Source organism: Dermacentor andersoni, chromosome 6 (assembly GCF_023375885.2).
Source record: "Dermacentor andersoni chromosome 6, qqDerAnde1_hic_scaffold, whole genome shotgun sequence".
Lineage (NCBI taxonomy): Eukaryota > Metazoa > Arthropoda > Arachnida > Ixodida > Ixodidae > Dermacentor > Dermacentor andersoni.
This window is the reverse complement of record NC_092819.1, coordinates 32,365,271-32,393,233: the sequence shown is the minus strand read 5'-3', so window position 1 is coordinate 32,393,233 and position 27,963 is coordinate 32,365,271. Positions and strand designations below refer to the sequence as shown.

At 44.4% G+C, this 27,963-nt stretch overlaps 2 protein-coding genes across 6 annotated transcripts in view; one reads left to right on the top strand and one right to left on the bottom strand.

Annotated features, from left to right (window-relative positions):
• Positions 1-27,963, bottom strand: part of LOC126521501 (palmitoyltransferase ZDHHC20-B-like) — a 178,261-nt gene that overhangs the window by 57,065 nt on the left and 93,233 nt on the right. The window lies entirely within an intron of this gene.
• LOC126521500 (lipase lipl-5-like) lies at positions 648-13,937 on the top strand. Of its 4 annotated transcripts, XM_055066052.1 has the most exons (9): positions 648-832; positions 945-1,152; positions 2,730-2,841; positions 3,689-3,839; positions 5,381-5,473; positions 10,712-10,870; positions 12,479-12,550; positions 12,732-12,800; positions 13,354-13,937. In XM_055066052.1, the coding sequence occupies exons 2-9, from the start codon at positions 1,059-1,061 to the stop codon at positions 13,642-13,644; spliced, it is 1,041 nt and encodes a 346-aa protein (XP_054922027.1). In that variant the 5' UTR covers positions 648-832; positions 945-1,058; the 3' UTR covers positions 13,645-13,937. The 4 variants fall into 4 exon arrangements, with proteins under 4 accessions (XP_054922027.1, XP_054922026.1, XP_054922028.1 ...); XM_055066051.1 differs by having other exon boundaries at positions 648-1,152; XM_055066053.1 differs by lacking the exon at positions 13,354-13,937 and adding an exon at positions 13,239-13,343 and having other exon boundaries at positions 648-1,152.

Here is a 27,963-nt window from a genome sequence, read left to right as displayed (position 1 = left end):
GAGGCCACAGAGAAGGTATGCAACAGCAATCTGTACCAATACATTCTTTTTCTGTGTTGTTGTCTCCCCCCTCTCATTCATCTCTCATACAAACTCAAACCATTGCCTTTTCCGAGCATCACACCGTTCTTTTCTGGCTAGCTATTCTCTTCCGCCATGACGTGGGGCAGCATCTAAGGCTCTTACTGCTCCCTTCTCGCGATAGTTACTTGATCAATCCACAGGAAATCTGATAAGGTTTTACTGTAAACTCTGCACCAAATCTATTACAACCCTGGCACATATTGTTCTAGCCTTTTGATCGAGTGCTGTACACAGAGTTTGTGAGAACGACTGCAGCTACGTGTACAATACAGGTAAGCTTCACATACATTCTCACGAAAAGAAGCAACATTCTAAGGCATACGCTGCAGAACAAATGAAGGATTCTCTAAGAGATGACCCTAATGTATCGAAAAAACATATTTACGAAAGTAATAACCTACGAAAATGTAAGATGAAGGGTCTTCTTTTTTGTTCATGCTAACTTGGTGTTCCTGAAAGGAGCCTAATGATGCCGCTACTAAAACAGCTTTTATCAAAGCCAGGTGTTTTACCTTAAGCACGCGCATGTGCGAGTCGGGCGTGGAGCACGACAACTGCAACAAGAGACGGCGAAACGAGCGCTATTATTCCAAAGGCCCTTTCGCGTTCATTTCGTCGGAGGACACGACAATAGCATAAGCGTATGCTTTGCTTAGACGACAAAACCGAACAGAGTAGAAATTTCGTGATAACGCCTTTTGCCTGTGGACATTATGGGTGCTTTTCTGTGCGGCTCCGAACTGAAATGGTAAAGGTGTAGGCTACGTCTTCCTCATTGGACCGTCTATATGTTGACAGAAAAGCACAACTTAAAGTGAAGTTGATATGGTTATAGTCACCGTCATTTCGGCTCCTTTCAGTTAAAGCATCGAGTCCGGACTCCTGGGTGCAGTATTAGAAGAAATTCACTAATCACGCTGAGAAGAGACGAAATTGCGATCTGAAGTTTAGGCTCACCTCGAAATGGAAAGAAGATGTCTTATTGGCGTCCTACTTCTATATTTAGCTTCGTATTGCACATCGAACGAAGCGTTCCTTACGACCGATCCAGACAGCAACAAAAATACGGTAAGCGTTCTGAACATTGCTGTAGTTTTTATTATTATTACTTTTATCTGATTGTCGTACAATATGACCTAATTGAAACCTTAGCAACCCTGGGAGAGCTCTTATATTTTCATGAATACGAAAACATTAGCAAAAAGAAAAATAACACGACAAGGGAGACGCCGCGACGAATCACTCCCGCCTTGCCGTCCCCGTTGTCTCTGTCCTTTTCTCGTGCTTCTTTTTCGAAGAATTTCATTCATCGTGTTGATGCGTTGTTTATACAGTTGTAATAGCTTAATTTCTTATATTTGCGATAGAAATCACAAGTTCATTTGTTAAAGAAAGCTGTCAGAAAAGTATTTCTTTGAACTCATCACCCTGTAAGAGAAAACGCATAGTGACACATATTTTGTTGCTGTACGAGAACAAATCCAAAGGGCTCAATCTTTTGTTAGTCGCAACGACTCGAAGAAACCGTCTATTAAACCAGAGAAAATATAGGGGAAATCAGTTATGTTCAATGGAAATGTAGAAGTTGTAAGATAAATGGGTTCTTTGCGCTGAGAGAAAATAATCGAGGAAATATTGAACAGCTTTACCTCCTCGCCACTGCTCCATGTCGGACGGAAAGCATAGGAGTAATAATCACGCTGTTTCAGTCCAGATTTCTAACTGTATCATGTCGGCTAGGTGTTAAGTTTCTCCTAATCACCATAAGAATTGCACAATAGAAACAGAAAAAGTATAAAAAACTTGGGATTGATGGAAACCACGCCGTGACACTTCCAGTCGCAGCTAATAGCCGGCAAAGGATATCCCGTCGAGGAGCACAACGTCACGACCCAAGATTCCTACGTCCTTATGATGCAAAGAATACCCGCGGGACGCACTGAACGAAGTGTTCAGCTTGATCGCAAGCCTGCCGTTATCTTGATGAGCGGCCTTCAAGCGAGCAGCGCGGACTTTGTGGTGAATATGCCTGATCAGAGCCTTGGTAAGAAGGTGTAGCACATGCCCTTATCGTGTGGGATCGCAACAGAATTCTAACAAATTTATCTTGGGAGTAGTCAGTGCTCTTTTTTGTTTGTTTGCTTGCTTGTTTGTTTCTTTGCTTGCTTATTTGTTTGTTTGTTTGTTTGTTTGTTTGTTTGTTTGTTTGTTTGTTTGTTTGTTTGTTTGTTTGTTTGTTTGTTTGTTTGTTTGTTTGTTTGTTTGTTTGTTTGTTTGTTTGTTTGAGAGAAAAACCAAGAGCTAACAACAAGAGCTAACATTTTCTACATATCCATATCCTTCGCGATCCGTCTGTAATTTGCAGCGTCGTTTGAACAAACGGAATACGAATGTGACCTGGAAGTCCTCATACGTTTGTACTGGTACTTTCAAGCACTTGTACCTTATTTACTACGTGCAAGTCACTTGTGATGAGTCTGCACTATTTGGCAATGCGTCCACTGTGTTGCAGGATTCACCACGTTGTTTCAATGGATCACGAGCAAGTTGGACAGCATCGTGTGCTATTGAATTAGGAAACACTTGACCAAAAGCTGAAAAATTTACGTTTGTGATAAAATTTATTTTCTGAACACTGCACTTAGGATTCATCCTAGCAGACAACGGCTACGATGTCTGGTTAGCCAACGTGAGGGGCACCAGATATTCCAGCCACCTTCACCTCAAGAAGAGCGGCCGGGAATTTTGGGATTTCAGGTAACCATCATGCTTTTATCAACGCAAACCACTACTGTTGGTTCTTAGGGCCTTTCTTTTTCCACTCTCTTCCCGCACACGTCGATAATGGCTCTGATGACGAGTTCTTTTCAGTCCACTTCAAAACATGCACGTTTGCCTTACCTGTACCGCTCGATTGCTTCAAATTTCTTGCGGCTCGCATGCGGTTGCAATTTTAATGTATCTACCCTGAATACAGGGAAAAGACGGGGAATACGGGAGATGGAAATTCAAGACGATGAGCAAAACGTGAACAAGGTGAATGCAGGAGCCAACGTTTCGACAAGTGGACTTGTCTTCTTCAAGGCGACGTACGCTTTCCTCGCCACAGTATATATAGGTGGGGTTCTTCTAAAGGGGAGGTCCTCACGTTTTGCTCATACACTGAATACAGAAACATAACGACTAAAATAGACTCCTAACCAGATGAATCTATAGAGAAAGAGTTACGCGGAAAAATATGTGTGTTTGCATTATTCTGCTTGCAGTGGCTTGTTAATTGTAATGCATTGGGGCGGCTTCTCCTCACAGGGCCTTGGATAATGAAGTGCCTATACGAGATTCTGATTTCAGATTTGTTCTCTTCGCGTTTCTTCTTAATTTATTTCCGCAAGTAGACAATTTAGTGTCAGTGCTAGAGGTTAAGCGAAGTCGTTCACTCATTTTCACTATTCCTTGTTTAGACGTTTCACGCTTCCACCTTGTTTACAATTTGCAGGAAACATTCTAATGAAATAACGCACCCTCCAGTGAACTTTATTCTGCACATTCATGCGGTTAGGCACTAAAATACTACACCTTAACATCCTGAATCCTTTCTCTATAGCTTAGATGAAATGATTAGCTACGACCTACCAGATCAAATAGACACCGTGTTGAACGTGACGCAGCAAGAAGCATTGTTCTACGTCGGGTGGTCTCAAGGAACAGCGATCATGTTCGGGCTGCTTGCGTCGAAACCAGAGTACAACAAGAAGGTGAGCGCCCTATGATACCATAGCTACGTCAACTGGTTTCCATGAAATACAGGCGCAAGGGTGTTCTAATATAAAGCAAAAGAGAACGTATTTCAGAACATGGCGTCTTTTAAGACTTTTGAACATGGTCTACAGATAAGAAAAAGGAAAATATGTCGAAATAAGGCAGGGCGACTCGGAGCCCAGTGCTTTTGTTGACACATTACAAGAAACACGAAAAAATACCATAAAGTCCATATCAAGGAGCCACCGCTAAAATAGGTTAACATTGAGCGAGGATAAAAAGAACTAAAAATAAATATATTGCATTTTTAAGACGTCTAAAGAAAAGAATAGAATGGAACCTGATTATTCCAGCACGGGCAGGCCGCTTATTCCATCACATTTTCAAAGACGCTTGCGAGCATTAGTTGTTTGTTTCATTCGCAATACCGCCGAAGTGCGCGTCGGATGCGGCGAAGCCACTAAAGAAATGTTAAGTTTGCTGCAACGGAATTGGGGCAGCAAACTGGCGCCATGGAACACAATGGATAAGCAAGGAGACCGAATAATTCACAAGACTAAAAGTTTATTATTGATCACGTAGAATGAATGCTGGCTTACAGGCAATAACCTGAATATGCGCATCAGCACAAGTAAAAACTGAACCAAGCCCACTGCGTGTCCATACAAGACACGGGAGACTATCGTTCTATGCAGATCTGCTGATCGGCGGTCTAAAGAAATAATGGAACTTCTTCAGATAAAAAGGCTAGGGGAAACTTACGTCAGCATGATCTCTGTCACGCCTTCTCTTAGCACACATATGTCAAGGATGTGTGCTTCCTCTTGGGATCTGGCATGAACATGCAGTACGCTTATTTCTCTGAGTACTTGCGCTGCTGTATATGTTCAGTTTATTGTTTGTCAACCAGCATTTATTGTGATCGATCAAGAGATCCACTTTCATTTGCGAGTGCATCTCTTGGTTTCCTCAGTCTCCTTGCTTGTTTCTCGTGTTCTCATATGCACCGTTTGCTAACACAATGAATGAATGAGCCCAACAATACGCTCTGACCAAGTACCTTGGCGCCATCTGTTGCCACTACAGTCAAAGGCGTGCTCCGCTATAGCGGTGAAAGATATCCCCAGCGTTTCGGGGCACCAAATTCGACTGCTTTTAGTGTGCGTCGGCGCATACACTGCGCACTTAGGCTTTAATGTGAACGAAATAGGCAAGTAATGTCCGAAAACGTGTAATAGAGTGGACCCACACCAAAACGATACCCCTGGGTAAACGTTTAGCACAAGCAATAAGAACAGCGCTAAACAAGAGGACGAGTGAAGGGACAAAGACAACAGCGCTGTTGTATGTGTACCTTCACTCGTCCTGGTGTTTAGCGCTGTTTTTCTTGGTCGTAATCATGAACCAACCAGCCCAAATGCGTACTCTTCTGCGGTTTAGCACAAATTAGCCATTGGTTTAGCTAAATTAATCATGCGCAAATGACACTCCTATTTTTGCGACACTCGGTGTACTTATTCTGCGCTCGTCCTTCCAGGTTGTACTATTCAACGCTTTCGCACCGATAGCATTTATGGGACATTTGACAGCGATCCTGAAATACTTTGTTCCGTTCTCGAATCCGCTGACGGTGAGTACGCTTTACCTGTATACGCAAGGAAGATGGCAAACCAAAAACGAACTTTAGAAAAGAGGGCGTTTTATTAGGTAAACTTTTACCAACAAAACGTAAGCATCGAAGATAACCATGATAGTGATAGTGCTTAGCACGGTTGCCAGCAATCGGTCGAACTACGTGGCTGGTCTTAAAGTGTGCATGCGTTAGACAACAGCCATACCAATCATGATGACAATTCAATTCCAGAAAAACCTGTTACATTCAGCGCCTGCCTCTGATAAAGAAAGGCCCCGTTTTTCAACGACACCGGCTAAATATCCCATAACCTGAGCTCGCCTTCTGCAAAAGCGAAATAGTGATCGCAGTGATAATAAGACCGAAAAAAAAAAAAACAACGGATAAATGGTAAAACACAATTAAAAGCGGCACTATCTTGCAACTGAAAATAATAGACTACCATGACCATGAAGCAAGAGTAGGTGACGCTGCTGTAAAATAATTAGCACGCCTTCTTCAATGCGAACACCCTTAATGGCCCGGGTGCAAGCACAGTATGAAACACGCAGAATCTGAGTAGCTCAAGCAGCTTATATGTAACGATGCTGCACTTACCCCTAATTTTCACCAATTAGTTAGTGAGCGTAATCAATTCCACAGGATTCCCTACACAATACTGCTAGCGGGAACTGTCTCTGTAGAGTGTCTGCGGGAGCTGCAGGTAGGACGGTACAGCCAGAACGGGAACAACGGGTAGGACGCTCATTTGCCAAAACATTGCCCTTCTGGCTTCAAGCGGCTTTCTTACTTTGCAAATCGATCATAGTAAAAAAAAATCAGTTATTATGTTATAAACGCTACCATTCGTAATGAAAATGCATGCGCACAGAAACTTGTCCCTTTCGTGTGCTTACAAAAAAAGATATGATAGCTTTAAAATTTAATTGAATTCTGGGGTCCTACGTGCCAAACCACGATTTGATTATGAGGCACGCCGTAGTGGGGAACTCCGCATTAATTTTGACCACCAGTGAATCTTTAACGTGCAGCTTGAAAAATGAAAAATTCAAAGCCGCATGAATGTTTGTAGTTACGAGACAAAACCATAGACAACCAATGATTCTCATGGCAGCTGAACAATCGCATAGGTAGATTTCACTCTAGTAAATTTTCTACAAAATTCAAATGGTCAGTTCTTTTATCACTTCCTTTAAGACCAGCTACAAGTGGCTACAGTGAAGCAACATGTGGAAAAGTCAGTACAGTAAAACCAATTTAGACAGAGTGAAAAGAAATACAAAGCTATATGTAGCGGGAAAGAACCTTTCATGGCCAGCTTCCTCGTATTTATGCAAAACTTCATTATCACAGTATGAGACGTCTGTAAACTCGTCAGGCCTACGACGTACCGTAAGGCACCGTTGGTTTCGATGGCCCTTAATATTTCCTATTCAGCGAGCTGTCGACATTTTTCATAGCATATGTGCAATGAAGAGACCACATTTTATACTGTTAATTTCAAGATATTCAGTTTGGTTGGAGAATTTGAAGAAATAACAGGCGCTCTTTGCCAAAAGAGGCTGAAATAAATTTCTGCTGACAGAGAAAGTCAAAATGAAGTCACCTGAGTCGCGCCTAGCCCCTTAAACGACAATCAGTCGTTTTTGTTTTCTACAGTATATATAGGCTCCCTTAAAGACGAATTCGGTGGGACCACGAAAATTTGTTCGTCTTATCAGAAGTTCGTCTTATAAGAGCAATAACTGACATGACCAGGTGCATCCAAATGTCTTACGTCAAAACGGTAAATGAAGTAGACGAAGCAGAAAAAATTACATAAGATTTATTTAGCTGAACGTAATAGAAAACTGTCTTCAAATGGTACTCTTGCTTGGTTTCATCCAGTCCAGGATGCATGTTTGTCGCTTCTATGCAAAACTGCGAGCAGCCACAAACGACGTCATCATGCCTACTGACCGTAAAAATCCTTCTGTGCCTTCGTGCTGCTGTAAAAAGCTCACTAGGGCATCTACCGCCTTACAGGTCATCAGTGCAAGCTCCGAGCTAGCAAAAGTACGAAAGAGCGCGCGTCAAAGCAATGCCACCTAGAGGAAAGTCTACGTGACGTTTAGCGAGGCGAGGAAGGAAAAACGAGGCGAAGCGTCGCGGAGGAGGAATCTAAGTGAAGGTACGCTGCGTTGGCCTCCTCTAGCAGTTGGTACAGGTTATGTTTCCGATACGGACGTAGCGGGTTCGTCTCCTGATAACATCGTCCTCGCACGCGGTATGCCGTGTGTGCCAAAGAAAGCGTGCGACGGTGAGCCGACGATGGCGGCTCACTTTCGCGAGTGCAAGGAAACAAGGAGGAGAGCAAGCGCGCCCTTTTCCATCGCGTGCATTGCACGGGGGTGGGTGACGTTTTACTAAGGTCGCGCGCTTTCGCGTGGGCTTTTTTGAAAGTGATCTGCTTTGGAGGCACAGTATAGGTGGAGCTGATGGCTGGTAGCTTTGCATGCGCTGTGTTCTCGCTGCTCAGTTTCCGTTGATGCGATAGACAGCACGAAGGTCACTTCGCTCGCTGCTGCTGCCACAATTCCGTTCGCCAGCGATTTGAACGTAATCGTCCGCGGTCATTGAGTATGATGTATTCATGTTTGTCTGTGTGCACTGACACCACGTTTGTCAATTTAGTTAGTAAGCGAATGTTTACAAGGGAGCGTTCCACTCCGGACAGTGTAAGCGTCTAGGAGCACCGAGGCCCGATAGCTTCGTGTGCACTAAACCACCCATACGATTGCACTGCACATGCGTCACAAAATGAAACATCACTAGCTCTTTTGTTTCCTCCTCTTGTTTTCACCTGTGTCCATGGGCTCTAGCTTAACACTCGCTTTCAATTCGTTTAATTTAATTCCACTTCGTCCTCAACTCTAAATGTAACATCAGGTGTTCCACAAGGTTCTGTTCTGGAACCCTTGTAATTTTTAATATTTATAAATGACCTTCCTAACAATATTAGGTCAAAATTCCGTCTTTGTGCCGACGACTGCCGTGCCTTACCAGGTAATTTATTCTCCTAGCGATCACGCCTTATACTTCAGGATTCCTTCGACAGATTTTGCACCTGGTGTACGGACTGGCCGATACGCATTAACTTTCAAAAAACCGTAGTAGTGTCATTTACAAACAGCCATTTTCCTTCACAACATGTGTACGCTTTCAATAACGCAATAGTTCCCTGAGCACAGGTGTACAAATACCTTGGAGTTATCTTCACGCACAACATGCAATGGTCCCAGCATGGATCACATTACATCTATAGCACTAAGAAAATTGGGTTACTTGAGACGAACATTATGTAAATCACCAAACACTAAATTACCAATGTAAAAAACCCTCATTCGTCCTGTATTAGAGCACGCTTCATGCGTCTGGAACCTGTGTAAAGTTTGAGACATTAACAAAGTTAAATCGGTGCAAAGGAAGGCTGTTCGTTTCATTTGTCATCGCTACGATTGTGATTTTTCGCCCTTATCCGCAATGAATTCCTTGAATTTATCTGTTCTATGCACAAGGCGTCATATGGATTCCATGAAACAATTACATTCAATTATTCACTCATGTTGTCGTATATCCGCTGATGATTACATCTCGTATGCCAGTGCTCTTCCAACTAGACGTTGTCACACCCTCAACCTAAAGCCTTTCTTTGCGCGCACTAACACCTTCAAACACAGTTATTTCCCGAGAGTTGTCGACTGTTGGAACGAGTTACCCGGTTTTGTTCGTGAATCGGCACTGTCTGATTTCGTAGAAGCACTAGTGTGACAAGATCGCTGTTCCTTTTTTAGAGCGCAGCTCTTTGGCGTCCGTTCCTGGGTTTCGCGTCGTCGTCGGCGTTGTCGTCGGCCTCGTAACCAGCTCCGCCCCCCTTTCATCCCCCCAGCGCTAGCAGCGACCGACTGATACCGCTGGATGCCGCTGACGCCGCTAGAGAGTCAAGATAACGTGACTGCATAGAACACCGTCGCCGCCATGCAGAAAGAGGAGGAAAGGGTCCCCCCCCCCCTGTTCTTGTGTGGCGGATAGGGTGCTCTTCAGTTGCCGACGCGCCGGTTATTTCACGTAGGCCCCGGCACGTCGACGAATACGTGACCACCTTCCCACGGCTAGACCTGGTTCTTAGCGCTGCGGAAGCGAGGGTATCATATTGTTTGTCGGCATCGGCGGCGTTGTCCCTGAAACCAACTCCGCAGCTGGGGTTGACTCACTATCGGCGTCAGCGGCATCAGTCAGTCGCTGCTATCTCTTCCCTCCTCCCTTTATCGTGTTGTCCGCTTGCTGCGCGCGCTTCTGCCCCCATCGTTTGCCGCTGGGTGTACACGCCGCCCCCCTCCCCCCTCTTCCTGCGAGTCTCCGGTTGTCAAAGCGCCGGCTCGAACTTAATTCCTTTCTTCGCTCCTCCTCCAATGCAACCCCTGTGCGGTGGCAATCAGAGAGCCAGATCGGTGGCGGCGGATCTGTATATGTGCACCGCCCAAGCCGAAATTGCCGCTGCCGTTCGCCCTGTGCGGTGGCAATCAGAGAGCCAGATCGGTGGCGGCGGATCTGTATATGTGCACCGTCCGAGCCGAAATTGCCGCTGCCGTTCGCCACTGCGAAATTATCTGCCAGTTCTTTCTGAGCCATGAGCGAGACGACCGATGGAAGTCCTCCGTCTGCTGCTGTCAAGAACTGTTAGTGGAGTCTTTGTTAAAGGAATACGTGTGAAAAATAAAAAAAAAATTCTGTGATAGCGCATACATGTGTTGCTCGATTTCTTTGCCTCAATCTATCGAAAAGGTGAAACAGCTTATTTGCTGCGCTCAAATTTCGCATTAGGAAGTAACGTAATCGTCGGTAATTTTTAATCTATTGTGTTCAACTGCCCTTTTTTGCGGTTGTTGTTTCTTGCGTATTGTTGTACTCCACTGCTGCAATAGCCCTGAATACGGCTGCAGTGTTTGAAAATAAATAAATAAAATGTGTGCCACAGCCACCCTAGCTTCCAGGATCGGTAGCAGTGGCGGCCATTCCAAATGTTCGACTTAACCAAAGAGTACGTCTGATGCGGTTCGGCTTAAGCGGTTTTTCTTTTCTTTTTTGCATTGAGTCTATGCGAAACCAAACAAAAGTTCCTATGTTGTTCGTTATATGCGAGAATTCCGGTTAACCGAGTTCGCCTTAACGAGATTGCACTCTATATAATTTCAGAGATTCCTTCAATTCCTATTCAACGGGGCCGTTGTTGAGAAAGAAGGAGCCATTTTTAATAGATTAAAAAAACTATCTTGCGGCAGCATTAAACAAGGTCCACTCTGCATCACGGCATTCTACAGCTTTAATGGAGGGCTTCCAATAGAGTGGAACAAGGTACGCCCATTTTTCATTTTAGAAATTATGCCTGGTCAGACTTGCTCCTTCATAAAGGAATACAGAGGGAAAAAGGATATTATTTAAAAATGACAATCCGGCAGTCAGATGTATTGAAGTGTTTCTTACGATACCTTCAGCAAATGACGTTTTATAGGTTACGCACTTGGTCGCAACTTCGCGAAGGCAATGACGCGACCAGATATGTTGTCGAAGCTGAAAGAAAAAAGTATGCTGCTCGTTACTTTCCAATGGCCACCATAATGCACTGAAGAACGTTAGAACTGCCCTTACCAGCGACAAATCGACATCATCATTTACAGTTTATTATTACAGTTTACTGTATAAGTTACCGGTAAAGAAAAGGATGAAGCGCGGTGCAATTTAGAGCTGCGCTATTGTTTTTATTACAGTCGCTTTTCCACAAACGATGACTTGAAGTCAGAAAGTGGGAGGACGTCAACTAATGAAGAAAGCGTGGACGCGGCACTGAGCTTTCGTTTTAAATAGACAAGCATCGTAATAGTGCGCAATGAAATTTCACAAGATAACTGATATCAGTAGGTAATATCTCAGTACTGACAAGTTAATTTAATTGCCTGTTAGAAGTAACAATGCCCAACATACTCGCTCCAGCGCAGCTTGCTTAGTATGACTCAGCAATATACCCGCACATCATGGTGACGTTGTTAGCCATCTGCTGTGTCATTACGCGTGAGAAGCAATCGTCTCATGCACCCCAAATCCCCAGTATGCATCTAAGATGTGTTTACCCTTCCCGAAGACAAAGACATTCTTGCGCGAAGACGGTGCGCCTATTTTGAAAGCGCATTCAGCTGAAGTGCCGGAATGCTCTGAGGACTTGACAAAAGTGCCTTGCTCAGTGAAAAAGCCGAGGCAGACAGAGAAAAGAAAGATAGAAGGCAGTGTTGTTATAAAGAAAAGTGTCTGGTTGGCTAACCTACCCTTGGGGTAGAGAGAGAGAGTCGGTGAATTTGTGGCATGTGCGCGCACATTCAAGAAGCCGAGCTTCCCCACAACCTATATTGACTCCTAAAATACACGATTTTTATGTCAAATAATACACAAGAGAAAAACAATCCCTCTTCAATTGATCAAGTTTTGGATCTTGCGTAAAATTCTGCAGAGTGAGTTGTGAAATGTAATATCCCAAAGCCACACGAGGACAATTAGAGATGTCGTTGTAGAAGGCTGCAAATTAACTTACACCACTTGCTGCTCCTCAGCGTGCAAAAAAAAATGCGCAATAGACTAATGTTAAACTTTGCAGATTTGGGCATATCGCAACGCTGTTACCGACAGCGTTTGTGAAATCCCACAAACGGTATATTGAATGTTTGCTAAGATCACTCTTATGGTGTGAATAGCCAACCAGAGATATGAAGTTTGGAGATACATAGAATAAGAAAGCGTGGAATTTCATGCCCCAACTGTCTTTTGTACGGTAGAAGTAGATAATTATCTATTCGTATACGACTTTTCATGAGCGACCCTATCGCTCTCACAAAGACATAGCTTAAACAGGAACAATTAAAGCAGGTTTACGCCTTTTGGCGACACTAACTGCTTGGACTGCACTCGACACAGACGAGACTTCCGGTATACCTGGCGAATGCTCCTTCTGGAACTTCTGTACGGAACATGAATCATTTTGCGCAGGTAAGGTTTCTTTTGTTGCATACTGCTGCAGCTGGTTTAATCAGTACATGTCTGCGTTGCTTAGATAGTAAATGTAAACATAATGACATCTATTTAAATTACAGCAGTGTAAGAAGTGCAGAAATCACTGATGCAAGAATAATCGCTATTAGTAATAGTGCACGCTATATTTGAATTGCAGCTAGTCAAGTACAACCGCTTGCAAAAATATGACTGGGGACGTGTCAGAAACATCGCTAAGTACGGAAAGGTACGTGCACATTTGCGACATGGCTTTAGTGAATGACTATACAATTTTTTCACGTGTGTGTTGGGTGTATAGTGTTTCTTTAATCTCAGTAATCTATTTTTCGTAGTAAATTCTAACAGCTCCAATGACTTTTAGCAATGTATCGCTTAGTGTAACGCGCCAGCATGTTCTTTTCTATTGCGAAAGCAAGACTGGGAATTACACCAGATGTTTACCAGGCCTTTCGACTGGAAAACCAAAAGCCTTCAACTGCTTTCGCGTGACACGCACATGATTCGAGCAGGGGCTGCAATCAGCTTCTTGTCTAAACGCTGTCAGCTCCCCTAACCACGTTAGACATCCAGCCACATTCGAGCTGTTTGTTGTTCTTAGACTGAAACATCCATGGCGATGACATTCTAGAGATGTGAATCAGCGTGTTTGTTTCATTTTCTTTAGGCAAAGCGCCCGCGCAAGAACAAAAGAACGTCTGTAACGCACTTTGTTCTTGACAGCTGCACCGCTTTCTTCTGATCAAACGTTTCTTCTTATCTTCATGTGTTCACGTCAGTAGCCATGGCCGCCGGCATACGACTTAAGCAGTGTCAAAGCCAGAGTGGCACTCTACTGGAGTGACCGCGACGTGCTGGCAACACCAAGGGATGTACGGGACCTTTCTAACAAGCTGCCCAATGTGGTCCTCAATTACCAAGTGCCCGTCAGTGGCTTCACGCACATGGACTTTGCATGGAGCATCAAAGCAAAAGACCACCTCTACAAGAAAGTGCTCGAGATGATGTCAGTGTACTCTCCGACTCGACAAAAGGTGCCATTGCCGAAGGAAGCACCAGAGCTCCCGCAGTAGGTCATCGACGCTGCCAAAGTGATATTGTATTTCTTTTCTTTCTCTTTTTTAATTTGCTATTTATTACAAAAATAATGCGCACTCCATGTGGAATGTTTATTAGCGCGCAACCAGCAGCAAACTTACCCAGGTAAACCACCACCGCTGAGCTCAAGCTAAGACTCTCTGCGAGGCAGAAAAGTATGTCAGAAATAAAGACTGCCTGCGGAAGAAAGCAGCTTGTTAGTCTATCCACAAAGCACATTTGTACCGATAGCTAATAAAATTATATGATCTTCTTAATTTTTGAGCAACTGGACTCAAGACCGTTTTCAAGAACCAAAATCCTTGGACGTTGTTCCTGTGTGCCGCTGGCGCGGAGAGCAGCGAAAGTACTACTGCAATAGGTCAAACAAACATGTCTCGCTGACGATTTAGAGACTCAGTGAACATGTTCACGTGTGCGTGCAATTAGTTCTTTTGCACATATTATTTTGTTGCCGTCCTTTTATTGCGCCCCCCCCCCACCTCATTGCAGGGTAGCAAACCGGACGTGCGTCTGGTTAATTTCCTGACGTTTCCTCGCTTCTCTCACTCTGAACTTCTCGGGGAGTAATAGACTTTGCTACCGCCTCTGTCGGTTTACGGAATAATTACGATGGGGGGAGCGTAATCCATGCTTGCTACACTTACCCATTCTCCTTTCCTTCCTGCCTACCTTTCTCTGAGTTATACAAGAAAGTATACAAGGATACAGAAGTTATACAAGAAAGCGCGAGCCTCGCGAAACTTCGTGGTCCTTTCTGATCTTTCTATTTGATGAAACATTAAGAGAAAAACAGATCACCAAAGTCATAGTAATGGTAACGTTTGGACTACCGCACGGAAGCCTTGCACACATTGACAAAATCGACAAAAGAAGTACTTAAAATACATCGCAAAACGCGACGAAGACGCCTAGCGTACGCTGGTGGCATATCACCATCGTTTATGTTGAGAGTGTCCGCGTACTTTGGACGTAAAGCGACTCTAGATGAAGATGGGAGGTTAGATTCTGTTTATTTGCAATCGCATTTTCCCAAACCCAGTATATATAATGGCCTGACAAAACGCAATGTTCAGGAAGCGAGCTCGATGACACGTGTTGCTTGTTGACCTTATTTTGGTGAAGCTTCAGCCGACTCTGAAAATTTCGACTTGAACCGGTGTAATCATACAAACGGTCATAGCAAGGAATGGCATACAGCACAGCAGGAAATTTTTCGCTCTTCGTGTCTTCCCTTCATCTTTCATCATGTTGCCGCCCGACAAGGCGTTGATTCCGTCATGCTCTTGATTTAACCTTCCTATCGACACGCAAAGCCAGCTCGTCCGCCCCTCCCTCCCCGCAACTTCCCGCCTCCCGAAAACGCGTCGTTAAGACATCGCACACATGTAGAACTCGAAAAACGCGCTCACTAAATGCGAACAGAAATATGCCGGAGGAGCTGCGCCATCTGCCGCATAACTGTCGTTATTTTAAGCCGGAGCCTCTGAGATTCGCATCGGTATGGATGGATGGATGGATGGATGGATGGATGGATGGATGGATGGGTCGATGGATGTTATGAGCGTCCCCTTTGGAACGGGGCGGTGGGTTGCGCCACCAAGCTCTTGCTATTATACAGCCTAATGTCCTACCTAGGTTAAACAATGAAAAAAGAAAAAAAAATGCTATGAACTACCACGCCCAAATTTTCTGATCCCCTATTCTGAACTGTGCTTTTGTACGTCTCCGTGTTTTGTCGTTTCCCTACTCTTCTTCCACCAATCTTCCAATCGCCTCTTACTAATGCCTATTGCGGACATGTTTGCTTTACCACTGCTCCCGCTGAACACAAGGGCTTCAAGGAGGCCCAAAACCCGCGAATCCCGCGAACCCGCGAACCAGGCGCCATCTGGAGATGCATACCGTTATGCTCACGTTCTTCCTTTCTGCCTCTCCTAAGAGGCGGCGCTGCAAGGCCCCTTCTGAGAGGAAGCTGTTTAATGTTATTTAAAATCTCCTGTATTGCGTACCAAAACCGTGATAAGATTATGAGGCGCACACTGTAGTGGAAAAGCTACAACTTATTGTCAACACCTGGGTAAAAAAAAAAAAAAAAGCGGGGGGGGGGGGCGCATTTAAGACAAATGACATTTTCACGTTTATAGTTTTGTTGGGAACCTCTGTTGCAATGAGAATGCTTTTGCAGAAAGTCATATGCATGATACACCATGCACCGAAGCAAACTTGCGTAGCTCCGGCTTAAATTTATGATTCTCAGAAGAGCATTGACTTCGATGTCATTTATCAGCGACTCGAGCTTCGCTGCAGCAGATAGGCAGCAGTTGGCATTTGCCTTCCCTTTCTTACTGACATGAGTAAAGAATAATATTTTTCACAACACACAATAAGATGGTGCCAGCTATTCCTTTTCATTTGACAAGCAAGAAAATACATCGGATGTCATGCAAGCCAAAAGTAAGAGAAACGTATAAAACGGCAGGATAAAACCTTGATGCACGAAGTGTCTCACCGCAGAAATACGGCATAAATGTCACAAACACAGCAGGTGCCCTACTTAGGAACAAAATATCACGAGTTAAAATTTTTGCAAAGCGCTGTTTGAGAAATACATACATACATACATACATACATACATACATACATACATACATACATACATACATACATACATACATACATACATACGTATACATACATACATACATACATGCATACATACATACATACATACATACATACATACATACATACATACATACATACATACATACATACATACATACATACATGCAGTGGCGTAGCTAGGTCGTCTGGCACCCGGGGCCCATAGGTCTTCTGTCACCCCCCCCCCCCGGCTGTAGTCGAGGAAGGCGAGGATATCGACAATTTCCGGGTGTCTTCAGACGTATATGACACCCCCCCCCCCCCCCCCCCCCCACTGGCCCCTTGCACCAGGGGCCCATGGCCCCCCGGACACCCCTGTTGCTACGCCACTGCATGCATGCATACATGCATACATACATACATACATACATGCATGCATACATACATACACACACACACACACACACACACACACACACACACACACACACACACACTTACATACATACATACTTACATCCATACATATTTCCATAATATGTATGGATAATATACATATTTCCATCCATAATATATTTTGCTCGATCAAATCCTGTTTCCCACAAATGTTAATCAATGCAGAAGGAACGATCATGTACAACATATTGTTCCCCTGAAAATTCTGTTACGCAATTTACTATACCCTGAAATCAAATATTGTTGACAATCATTTCTTTGTCCATTCACAAATTCATTATACATAACATATATTAACGCAATCCAAAGTATGGAACGCCACAGCCTTCCTAACGTTATGTGATGCCATGTTTATCGCTCGCATCGATATTGAAGCCCTCTTCGACTGATCTCATGGATGCCTGAAGAAGCAGTACTAGCCCTCTCTTTCCCTCTTTTCACTACTTTCTGTATTCGACGTAAGTATGTAGACAAATGAATAAACGAATCGGAAATACCACGGACCACTTCACTGAAACCACAGCCAGCGTCAGCAAATATTGCTTCCGAGACGTAAGACACACCAAGTCTCGGAGGCCATACGACAATGTGTATAAATTAATTCATTTGATACCAGTCGGCGCCACGTGCTCCAAGGTTCTCGCTATCTGGCTACGCCTGGAAACAGCTGAACGGCACCACGAGTAGCGCGGTGGAGCCAGAATCCAGGAGTTGGGGAACGTGGAAGGTGTTTATTTGCATCTGGATCTCGTGCGGAAAGTAAACCGCGATTACGTCAGGGCATATTTTCGTACAGTGATGATATGTGTCGCATGCGTTTTTTTGCACTCGTAACACTATGTTTTGGAGCTTAGGTAGGTGAACTTTTAGAAAGACATACAATCAAATGCCTTTAGACCGAAGTTCTTGGGAACTCCAAAATCCTTCGTTATACAGGTTACTTCGCTGTAAAGGTCGCCTACCGTACCACTGGCAATAAAGCCAGGCTAAGCACATTCATCAAAACAAACACCGATGTATAACATGAATTCAATAGAGGCTTAGTGAAGTAAGTCACTAATTTTTCCTCCACACTTTGACAGACCGTGCGACTGCAGGCACTCTTAGTGCAGCGAAGTTCACAGCTTGCTCTGCGGAGAAACGCAGGAGCTGCGCAAAGTAAAACAGCCAGTCGTCGAATACCGCTATCAGGCGCCTCCGTTGCCATCGAAACTTTTGTTTCGTTTACAGGATCTTCACTCATGTTTGATTAGCTGACACTCGCGTCCTTTCCACCCTAGATGACTTTGAAGATGCTGGTCATCAGTCATCAGCCGTTCAAACCGACTGATGCGTTACAGGACGCAGCATACGACTTGAGCGATTCATGGAGCAATGCCGCAGGACTACTGCTAACATCGGCACGTTCAGCTAGTGCGTTGCAAGAGCTCCGGTCAGCACCAACACAGAGCACACTTTAGCGACGGCTGCATAGGGCAGTGGAAGCACTTTTACGCGGCGTTTGCTAGGCAACAAATCGTGTATTGGAAACGCCTAAGTTTGTTCGTCGTATCGCAAATCGGTAGTAGTGGTCTTTGTCGTAGAGGCGCTCACAATACATATGAAAAGCAGAAATTCTGACGGGACATAATCCTCCGTTATACGGGTCATTTAGCTGCAGAGGCCTTCGTTGTAGAGCCGTTCGAGACAAGATTCATTGGTCACACCTCTGTAGTGGCTTTAGAAATGCTATTTTCCATAAAGAATTGCGAGTGAGTGAGTGAGTGAGTGAGTGAGTGAGTGAGTGAGTGAGTGAGTGAGTGAGTGAGTGAGTGAGTGAGTGAGTGAGTGAGTGAGTGAGTGAGTGAGTGAGTGAGTGAGTGAGTGAGTGAGTGAGTGAGTGAGTGAGTGAGTGAGATCAATAGAATTCCCGCTTGTTAGTTCCGGCGGTTACTAAAACCTATAATACAGACAAGCGAGCGTTCATATCAGAAAAAGGAAAATACGAGACAAAATAACTACAGAACGCACTTCACTAGTGGGACTGTAGTTCTGGTAGTGGGCCTTAGGGGCGAACGGATAGCAGGACTTGTCCAGAGAATGTCACCTTGAGTCACGAGCACAAATCTTAGGCAGGAGCGGAACACAGACTCCTAAAATAAAAGGCTCATAACATCAGGGCACTGCGACATGACCGCTTTCACAACTAAAGGCGTCTAATGCAGGTAAATTGTGGTATCTAAGACTAATTGTGGGCTGTGGGAAGTTCCTCGGTATGCGTAAAGAATTTTCAAGCTTTAACCTTCGCAAAAAAAAAAGAAAAAAATAAATAAGAATAAGAAGAAAACGAGTGCGTGATGTGTCAAGGGGTCAGCAAGCTAAGCTCATCAGTCACTCACACACTCGGAGATAACATTACGTACTGCGCCAAGGCGCTACTATTGATGCATAACAATCGAAGAAGATGCTTGAGGACACAAAATTACAGGTGCGGAACCCGGTCAAACAGTAATTAATTGATTGTACTGCAAACTTACACCCATTACTTTTTTTCATCTTCGGAGCCATTACAGGCGAGCAGCACCAAAAAGAGGTGAGACATTTTCAATATTTTGACGCATTTTTTTAAATTTTTGTCTACACAAATGCCAACTCCCCGAAGGAGCTCCAAACACCCTTGAGCCACAGAACCGAGATTGACTGCTTCACGTGCACTGTAGTACTTGGATACACCCGGTCAGTTCAGAAGTTCGCCTGAGAGATACCATTCGTGTAGAAAAAAACAACAAATAAGGAGAACCAGCAGCGTATTGTGGTGGCCCCATGCTTGGGCCAGAAGTCAATCTTTCGGCATTTTCTATTTCAAACACACATGGCGCAGAATAACCCATCTCGAAGAACCCGTATAATAGCCAGTGTCCTATAAAATAAAGAATGATACTACTAATATTGAATGTTATTATTTTGGCAACTTTTGCTCAGAGACCGGAAAACACAATCGCGCTGAGTGCAACAGAAAAATAGCGCGAATCCTGCGTAGATGAAGTGCTCCTCCTTGATATTCTCGGGTGGAAAACAACAGACCGTTCAAGCAGCAATGAAGCGCCGGGAGAATTGGCGCCTAGCCGCTTCTATCGATCAACGTGGCTTGTAGGTGTACTACGGCGCCGCATACATGACCTCGAAGGCTGTGCCATGCCCAAAAGCCCAGGGCGTATCTGTTTTGCTACCCGAACACGTATATAGTATACTTTTGTTATGCGTCTGTCGTTCGTCCGTATCTGCGGAAGCTCATCAAAAAACCATATTTTTCTCCACTAAAAGAGAGGAAGGATTAATGTGTTTTCACTTTCCAAGAGTGCTGGCATAAACGGTGACATTGAAAGAGGAAGTTGCTTGTGTCCATTTTTCTTTTTTTGTTTTTACCACCCTGGCCAGCGCGCAAACGTTACTGTAAAAAGGATTTGAATAACAAACGAAACGCAGAACAGGGTCAGCTTTGCTTCAGGCCAACGTGAGTTAGTAATTTCCAGTCTAATATGCCTTAGGGACAGGCCCATGGATATGAAGCATGTGTTCTTTTGTTCCAGTTGTTTTCGACAATATATACACGTAAGTCCTGACAGCACGTAGAGATTCAGAGTACATGGCAGTACGTAATATAGTGTGCAGTTCGGGGAGAAAGAAGCCGTAAGGGCTCTAAAATGTCAATTACCTTTTGACTTGGTGAGATAGCATTATAAACTAGGAACTTGCATGGGTAGCAAAAGTCAGTAAACATTTGGACTCTCCCTGGCACAAGAAACACATTTGTATTTACTAGCACGTAAGCCGGGTTGTAAAGAAACATTACCCAACTAGCACTCTATTTGTTTAACTGTAGTTGAAAGAACGTTTCATCGAGTACCCAGTCTACTTGTAAGGGCACCCTCGACAACAGTGCTTTCTATAGTTACAAACAGGCGCTCCTATCTCTTCCCCTTTCCTCTCTCTGTGCAGGATGTGCGCGTTTATTTCCTTATGTTCTTATGGACGAAGAAAATCAATGTACGCCTCGACCAGAGAAGGGACCGCGCCCTTTCTCGGCGGCGTGCATCAGAAGAGTTTGTTTGTCTTTACGGTCGTCCACGACGCGCTGGGTCGTCGTAAAAGATTAGTCGGGTGCGAAGCCGCTCGCCGCGGCACCTTTGACTTCCGAGAACATAAATTACACGCCCGTGCCTGGCACGATCCGGCTGTCCACTTGAGGGCAACTACGTACTGCGCGGCTCGCGCAGGGCCAGAGTGGCGTGGCGAGCATGTGTGGAGCCGAAGGACTCCGCCGCTTCGGGTTGAGTCTGCGGCTGAGTCCGCGGCTGAGTCCACATCTTGCCTAAATATTATATTCCTTACGAGATTTGTTTTCTTTGATATTCATGCTGATAACTTTCACGGCCCCTTTCGTCAGTTTTCATCCTGGTCGGACTTCCACCGCCTGTATTGGGCGCGAATAGAAACGGCGGCGCCATCTTCTGGAAGTGCCCCGCTGACGTAGTATCAGGGATAAGACGGAAAGTTAGGCTGCTGGCGCTCAAAGAGCGCGCCGCGCGGGTACCTTCCTGGGCGTTCTTGCAAGTGCCTTCAAAACAGTCATGTTGGTAACTGCTAAACGAAGCATCCAGGAAAAATTGTATAGACAAAGCGATTTATACGACGCAATGTGTAGAATACAATGCAAGGTCGTCACAATAGGACCCACCAAGCAGGCTCCGTGCGTGAAAGAAGCAATCACTGAGAGAATACAATATGAAATATATTCGTGTTCCTAGCTGCCTGCACAAGTGCTGCCACTGAAGATCTCAATGCAGCTAGCGCCCAGATTCGCAGCGCTCCAGCGATTGCACGTGCCCGTGTATGTTAGCACCCGATGTTGATTTCTTTTTAGTGGAACGACCATCGAGTGACACTCTTGTTTCTTGCGCAGCCCTTTACGTCCACCTCCTGAGACGACCGGGGAAGAAATAGAAAATAAAGCAGACAAAAAAAGAAAAAAATAGTACAGTACAAAACTAATAAATTTCATTAAAGATATGATATCAGAGCATAAGTTTAGTTGCAAGTTGAGTTACTGAAGTGTCTGGAATAATCAGAAATAATTATAAATCACTCATTACCGCACAACAAAACACAGAATCATAGACTTTAGAAATACGCCACGTGAGCACGAATTTGGCAAAATTCCTGAAATACCCAGAAGTAGAAAGCGGAAGTAATGACGTCACTAATTACGTCACACACAAGGAGGTGGTTTGATATTAAACCGGCTAATTAATGGAAAACAGTTGCCTCCGAGTTCGGTTCGTGCTTTGCGTTCGCCTAAAGTTAACCTAAATAATGCCGACGCCGAGGTGCGAGTACCACTAAGAGACATCTAAGTTGAAGATTAGGCTCGCCTACCATGTTTCTTTTTCTTCTAGTGGTACCGCCCGTGTGTTTTTCTACTTGTAGTAGATTTTTTTCAGAAACTTCTGGAAAATGTTACAAAATTCCGCCTGTTCAGGTGGCTCATGACGAGTAGGACATTAGCTGACAAATTTAAATGGTCAGATAGATAATTAACAGGTCCCACTAAAAAAAGTTTTAAATTCTTGTTGAAATTACGAAATTGAAGAACAGAAGTAGTGGTTAGAATATATTATGAGATTAGCATCACTTTCCAGATATCCGTCCTCTAAATTTGCCAAAGTATGCACTGACGTTGCAACTGTTATCGTTCCGAACAGTTTGAAGCAGGCGTTTAGCAAACGCTCGGAGCCCCAGCATACTTCATTTCATACTTTAGAGATGGACATGTCGAAAGTTGTGGTGGTATAAGGACTTCTGCTGAGCAGACATGTGTTCCCTTTTGCTAAATTTCATAATTTCAGCAAGCAATGAAGTGAGCAAATGAAAAATAACCCGGGAATGATTTCAATTATCTACATGATTGACATTTGCCGTAGTGTTAATGTGCGCCTCCTCAGATAAGGCATTGTTACAGGGCCGAATAGTGCCGTCAAGAAGATGTAGTTTTCGCACGGCTACTCTAGTTCTTCTTCCGACGCGGCCAACGTGGCACCTGTGTCTTGTGCCGTCTCCTGCACAGCACGCTTACTTTCCTTCGTATTTCACGAATGCGGTCATACGTAATGCACGCATTTTCACAGTGCTGCGCGACTTGGGTCTAAGTACATGCAGCCACCACTGCTCAAACGCTTCCTAAGCTGTTCAAAAATACGTTCGCTATGCAGGTAGATTTCGTCACCCACGAGAACTATGCAACAGGCACAGAGGTTTACACTTAGTCTTTCCTGATTTGTTGCTCAAGCAGACCCGTTCGCCGGCATCAGCAGTGCATGATAGCATGGATTAAGGATGCGATACTCTTTACTCTTGCTCTGCGGGTGTCGGTCATTAAAGAACATGTTTGCAGTTTATGCACCTTTAGGAAAACAAAAAAAGAAGGGGGGATAAAAATGTGCATTGAAGTATTTCAGAGGATATGAAAGAAGATTTCCCACACGCTGTCAACTGAGCGTGCGCTTTCAATGAGCCGTGACGTCATATGTCCCCGAGTGTAAAAACGGGGCGGTATAGATAGAATAAAGCCGCGCCGAGTGACGATGGGCGTCGTTTGGCTAGCTGGCAGACACTGCTCCGGCACCGAGAGATGCGCTCTAAATGTTCCGGCGCTGGACACGTTCGTGACACATGTTTCCAAAGGACTAGCGCCGAGTTTCTAACAAGTAGAACGAGCAGGAATGTTGGGAACGCGACCCTCCGTGCGTGCCACTGTTGCTAGGCGACAATGCACGACGATCCTCATCTTTTCTCGGCTCTTTCGCTGACGCTCTATTTTTAATAGCGACAAATTGTTCCCACATTGTTGGCGCGCGAAACGCGACGCTGACACAGCGTTTATTACCAGGCGTGAAACAAAAGGACTAGCGGGGCTGGCAACAATGCCACCGCGGGACAAAGGCATGCCTCTCTCCACGATGTCATCCTTCGCAAAAAAAATGACTTTGTGTAACTTTATGCAGGCTTCTTTGAAGTGCTTTGGTTCACAGACGTTACTCTTAGGTTATGTAGGCTCTACGGATGTGCTACCGTGAAAGGCTTAAAAGGAGTCGGCTTGCTTCTAGTGCGTGATAGACTTTCGAGCTGGTTCGTTACAGAAAGTTGGCAGACATTTGTCTTCAAAACATGCAAGGTATACGTCTACTCTCTACACACATTATTTTTAAGTTAACGCAGAAGCTTCTGCTGCTTTTTTGACGGCGTGTGCAGTAAACGTTCGTAGAGTTACCTGAATTTGCGCACCGCATTATAGTATACGCTTGCTCGGGCACAATAAACTCCGATGCTACTGCGGTCACTGAGGTTTAATCTGCCTTCTTTGGTGTAATAGCCACTCTACTCCTTCTTCTCTCTGTCTTCTTAGGTATGTACATGTTGGCGCTTTTAATTTGCAGGCTGGTATTCGGAGAGCTCCTGCGTGCTGACCGGTAAATTAGGAGTGTCAATGCCAGGCTTTTGTAACCTCGTAAGAGGGAGTGCGACGGAAGAGCTATGGAGGACGGCAGATAAATTATGCTGGTGTGATGAAATTGACGATAATGATGGTAGTTGTAGCAGCAAGCTAAGGTACAAGGAAGATATCTCCATTGCGCGTACCCGTTAAAGGTACGATTCAATGTATTATAACACTGTACAACTTCCATATGAGAAAGAGCATGTGCTGCGGTGTCCGGTTTTTCTATGATAAAAAAACAATTTCACCATGTATCTCTATTTCATTTCCATTGCCAGTTGGACCAGTTGGACAACAAGATCTCTGTCAGAAAGGATAATCCTGGAACATCTATCTGGGACTCACCCTAAAACCATAAGGCTGCGCCTGTGTTTACTGTGCTTACAGCGCTTTTTATGATCCACCAGCCTCTGCTAACCCCTATAACTTGAATGTCTTTATGCTCTAATTTTTTAATTTCTTACACTTACTGAATTCTAAACTCTCCTTCACGCACCCCTGAAAAGCAGCATACCAGAAACTTCTATCTGGTAAGCACTTCTGCATCTGCATTTTTTTTTTTGAAGTGTTGACGCACTGTAGGGCCAGTTGGCGCATCATGTAGTGTCCTTGCGTGGAATATGGGGGGGAAGAAACGTTGTGGACAGGACATACGCTCTGTGGACAGGACAGACACTCTGGGGAAAGGACAGAGCGTCTGTCCTGTTCACATAACTTCTTCCCGCCCTCATTCCATTCAACGACACTACCTCTGTTTTGTTGCCTGTATTAGGGTGAGGTTACTTTGAAAATTCCCTCTTTTTATCTCTCTCAAAGCAGTCTTTGCACTTAATACATGTACAGCTGCTATGAGCAGATGACCACAGAAATATTACCATGAAGTCGGTGGGTCAACTAGGACTGCTTGAAATCGTAAAGCTATAGGCCGAAAGTACGACATTAGAAATTGGTTCCACCTATTCAAATACTGAAGCCTCCTAGCTGTACCTAATGTTATAGGGTACGTGGAAAGTGATATGTGGGCAAAATTATGAGCGAGCGGGTTAATCAAGCGCTTTGTTGGAAATTACGTAACTTTAAGCGCTCGCCTGAGGCATTCCGACGTTTCAAAGAAACGAGTACGGACTCTGAAAAACAGCTTCGCGAGAGGGCGACCAATTGCGTTGGACGCGACCGGTGCGTCGTGCCTGCTGCACTAAATTAAAGTACACTAAGAGTACCACGTGCTGCGTGTCTAACAACGATCGGGCGCGCGGTTAACCACGTATGCTTTCAAGAGGCAAAATGAGAGTGGTTAGTTTTCATTGGCATAATAGCTGCCGATAGTTACAACGTCGTTTTTTTTTTTTTTTTTTTTGTTCGACAACTAATTAGTCAAGCGAATTCTAGCTATGCTTTATACTCTTACTCCTGGTGACCCTATATCTCTGCTCGTAATGTGCTAGAGCTGATGGTTAGGTGCCATCTGTCGGTTACTCAACGATCGCCTAATGACCGCTCGTTTGGACGGGAACGCCCATTTGCGTGCTTCCGATCTTGAAGGTTCGTTTCGATGCCAAGAAAATTTTGTCCGGTGACTGCTGGGTAGGTTTCAAAGTTCCGCACACATTTCTCATTGACGCGTGTGGCGCAGTTATTAAGCAATTATATACCTTTTTGAAAGTAATAGTGATATCTCTGCGGCTAAATATTACACTGCTGATTCAGAGTAAAACAAGAACTTACTAGTTGTTTGCCTTTACGAGCAAGAACATTGGACGCTGTTGAGACAGAGAGAGAAGAGAAGACGTGGAGGCAAAGCAGACTATTTCGCTTGTGGATGCTGGTGATATTATGTGCCTCGTCTGAGGCAGACACAAATGATTGCCATCATTCCAAAGAATCGCTGTTGTGCTTATAGATCCTACAATAAACACTATTTTTTTAAAGCTGTTCAAGGTTCGTCTCTACTTTCTTGAAGGCTGAATTCGTCACTAGCAAACTATTTTGAATATGTGTTAGGCATAGTACCGTCCCCCAATCGAAACAAAGGATTCGCCAACGGCCGAAGTACGTAGCCCACCACAAGGAAGCACGTTTGCGGACTTTAAATGATATTTCAAAGTAGGAGCTGCGATAGCTCCTCGTATGATCCCAGCCAGTAGCACTCTATGTCTCTTATAACCCGCATTACTTGCCCACCTGAATGTTTGCGGTAGAAGAAAAACGTACAGCCAATTTGACAAGGAGAATTTCTTTTTGTTGTTGGTTTGGAGCAGCAACACAAAAATGGTGATTTGGCGGTGCCCTAAAGAACGTTTCGGTCGTGAACACAACTAGCACGAACGAGTTCAGAAGACCAAGCGTCTCTGCAGAGGGAGCCGAAAGTAAATGGAGGACGTAGGAGAGAAATAGTTGTTCCAATGAATCGCGAATTTAATGAATATGCGTTGTCACCTTGCATCCCAAACCATTTTGTGTTTAACTGGTAACCGCTAATACTTTATCGTTCTATGTTCGGTTCGGGTTCTGGCATGCTCAAAGAATACCGCCTCGGGTGCCGGTTCAGTTACGGAAAAAATGTCGATTCGGGTGAGGTTTTCAATTCTCTTTCTGTTGGACACCGCCGTATAACAGACATCCAGTTCCGAATGGAATTATACGCGAGTAAGAAACAATGCAAATAAGATTTTTTTACCGTTTTGTTTCTTTTCGAAACGGACTCCTAGCAAACTCCATATTGTACTTAAGGTTAGGAATGAAAAAGCATCGAATATTCGATTAGATATTCGATTTTTATTCCATTGGAATGGGAAATATTGCGATTATAGCACCCCTGATAACTGATTGTAGTATCATTTTGCATTTCATCACTTTATAGGTCTATGAGATCGCAAGTCACATTCATTCAGAAAGAATTCTGAGGATTACAGCATTCGACATATGCATTCCAAGTGGATATGTGGCTGGCAAACTCATTGGCTATGATTCGTAGATTACGATGAGCGCAAATATAATTAGCTAACAACCAGTTTTAACAACATTTTATTAACCAGTCAAATATTCAATTTGCTTCTTTGTGCAAGCAGTGTCGGCCTCTTCAATAAATCAATAGGCTGGTGCTATATGTCACCAACGAGTTTTCAAAATTCTGTTCTCGTTAAACAAGTACCTGGTATCTTGACTGCTTTTATATTGAAGTCCTATATGAAATCTTATATGCGAGCTCCCCAGCGGTTCTCGTGCGTCAACAACACTCTCTTAACAATAGCTTACGGTGGCGCACGATTACACAAAGTGCGTGGGACGAATTAAGTCAATAACCCGCCGCGGTTGCTTAGTGGCTATGGTGTTGGGCTGCTAAGCACGAGGTCGCGGAAACGAACCGCGCCCACGGAGGCCACATTTCGGCGGGGGCGAAATACGAAAAACACCCGTGTAGTTAGAATTATTTGCACGTTAAAGAACCGCAGGTGTTCCAAATTTCCGGAGCCCCCCCCCCCTCTTCCTCCGCTACGGCTTGCCTCGTAATCAGATGGTGGTTTTGGCACGTAAAACCGTATGATTCAACTAAGTCAATGGAGCCCCAACTACACTAGTCGTGTGCGTGCGATATCACCTTCGCTGTTTATTATGCACGAGTTGCCCAGGATTTGCATATACCTAATGCATACAGTTTTTTCACCTGTAGAACAAATAATGTGCGACGCCTAAATATATA

What these genes read in the sequence shown, in the direction of transcription:
- LOC126521500 (XM_055066052.1), top strand. Translation starts at nt 1,059, where the DNA reads ATGTCTTATTGGCGTCCTACTTCTATATTTAGCTTCGTATTGCACATC. An exon ending in CGGGAATTTTGGGATTTCAG is followed by an intron (nt 2,842 to 3,688) that starts GTAACCATCATG and finishes CTTTCTCTATAG; the next exon opens with CTTAGATGAAATGATTAGCT. An exon ending in ACATGAATCATTTTGCGCAG is followed by an intron (nt 12,551 to 12,731) that starts GTAAGGTTTCTT and finishes TTTGAATTGCAG; the next exon opens with CTAGTCAAGTACAACCGCTT.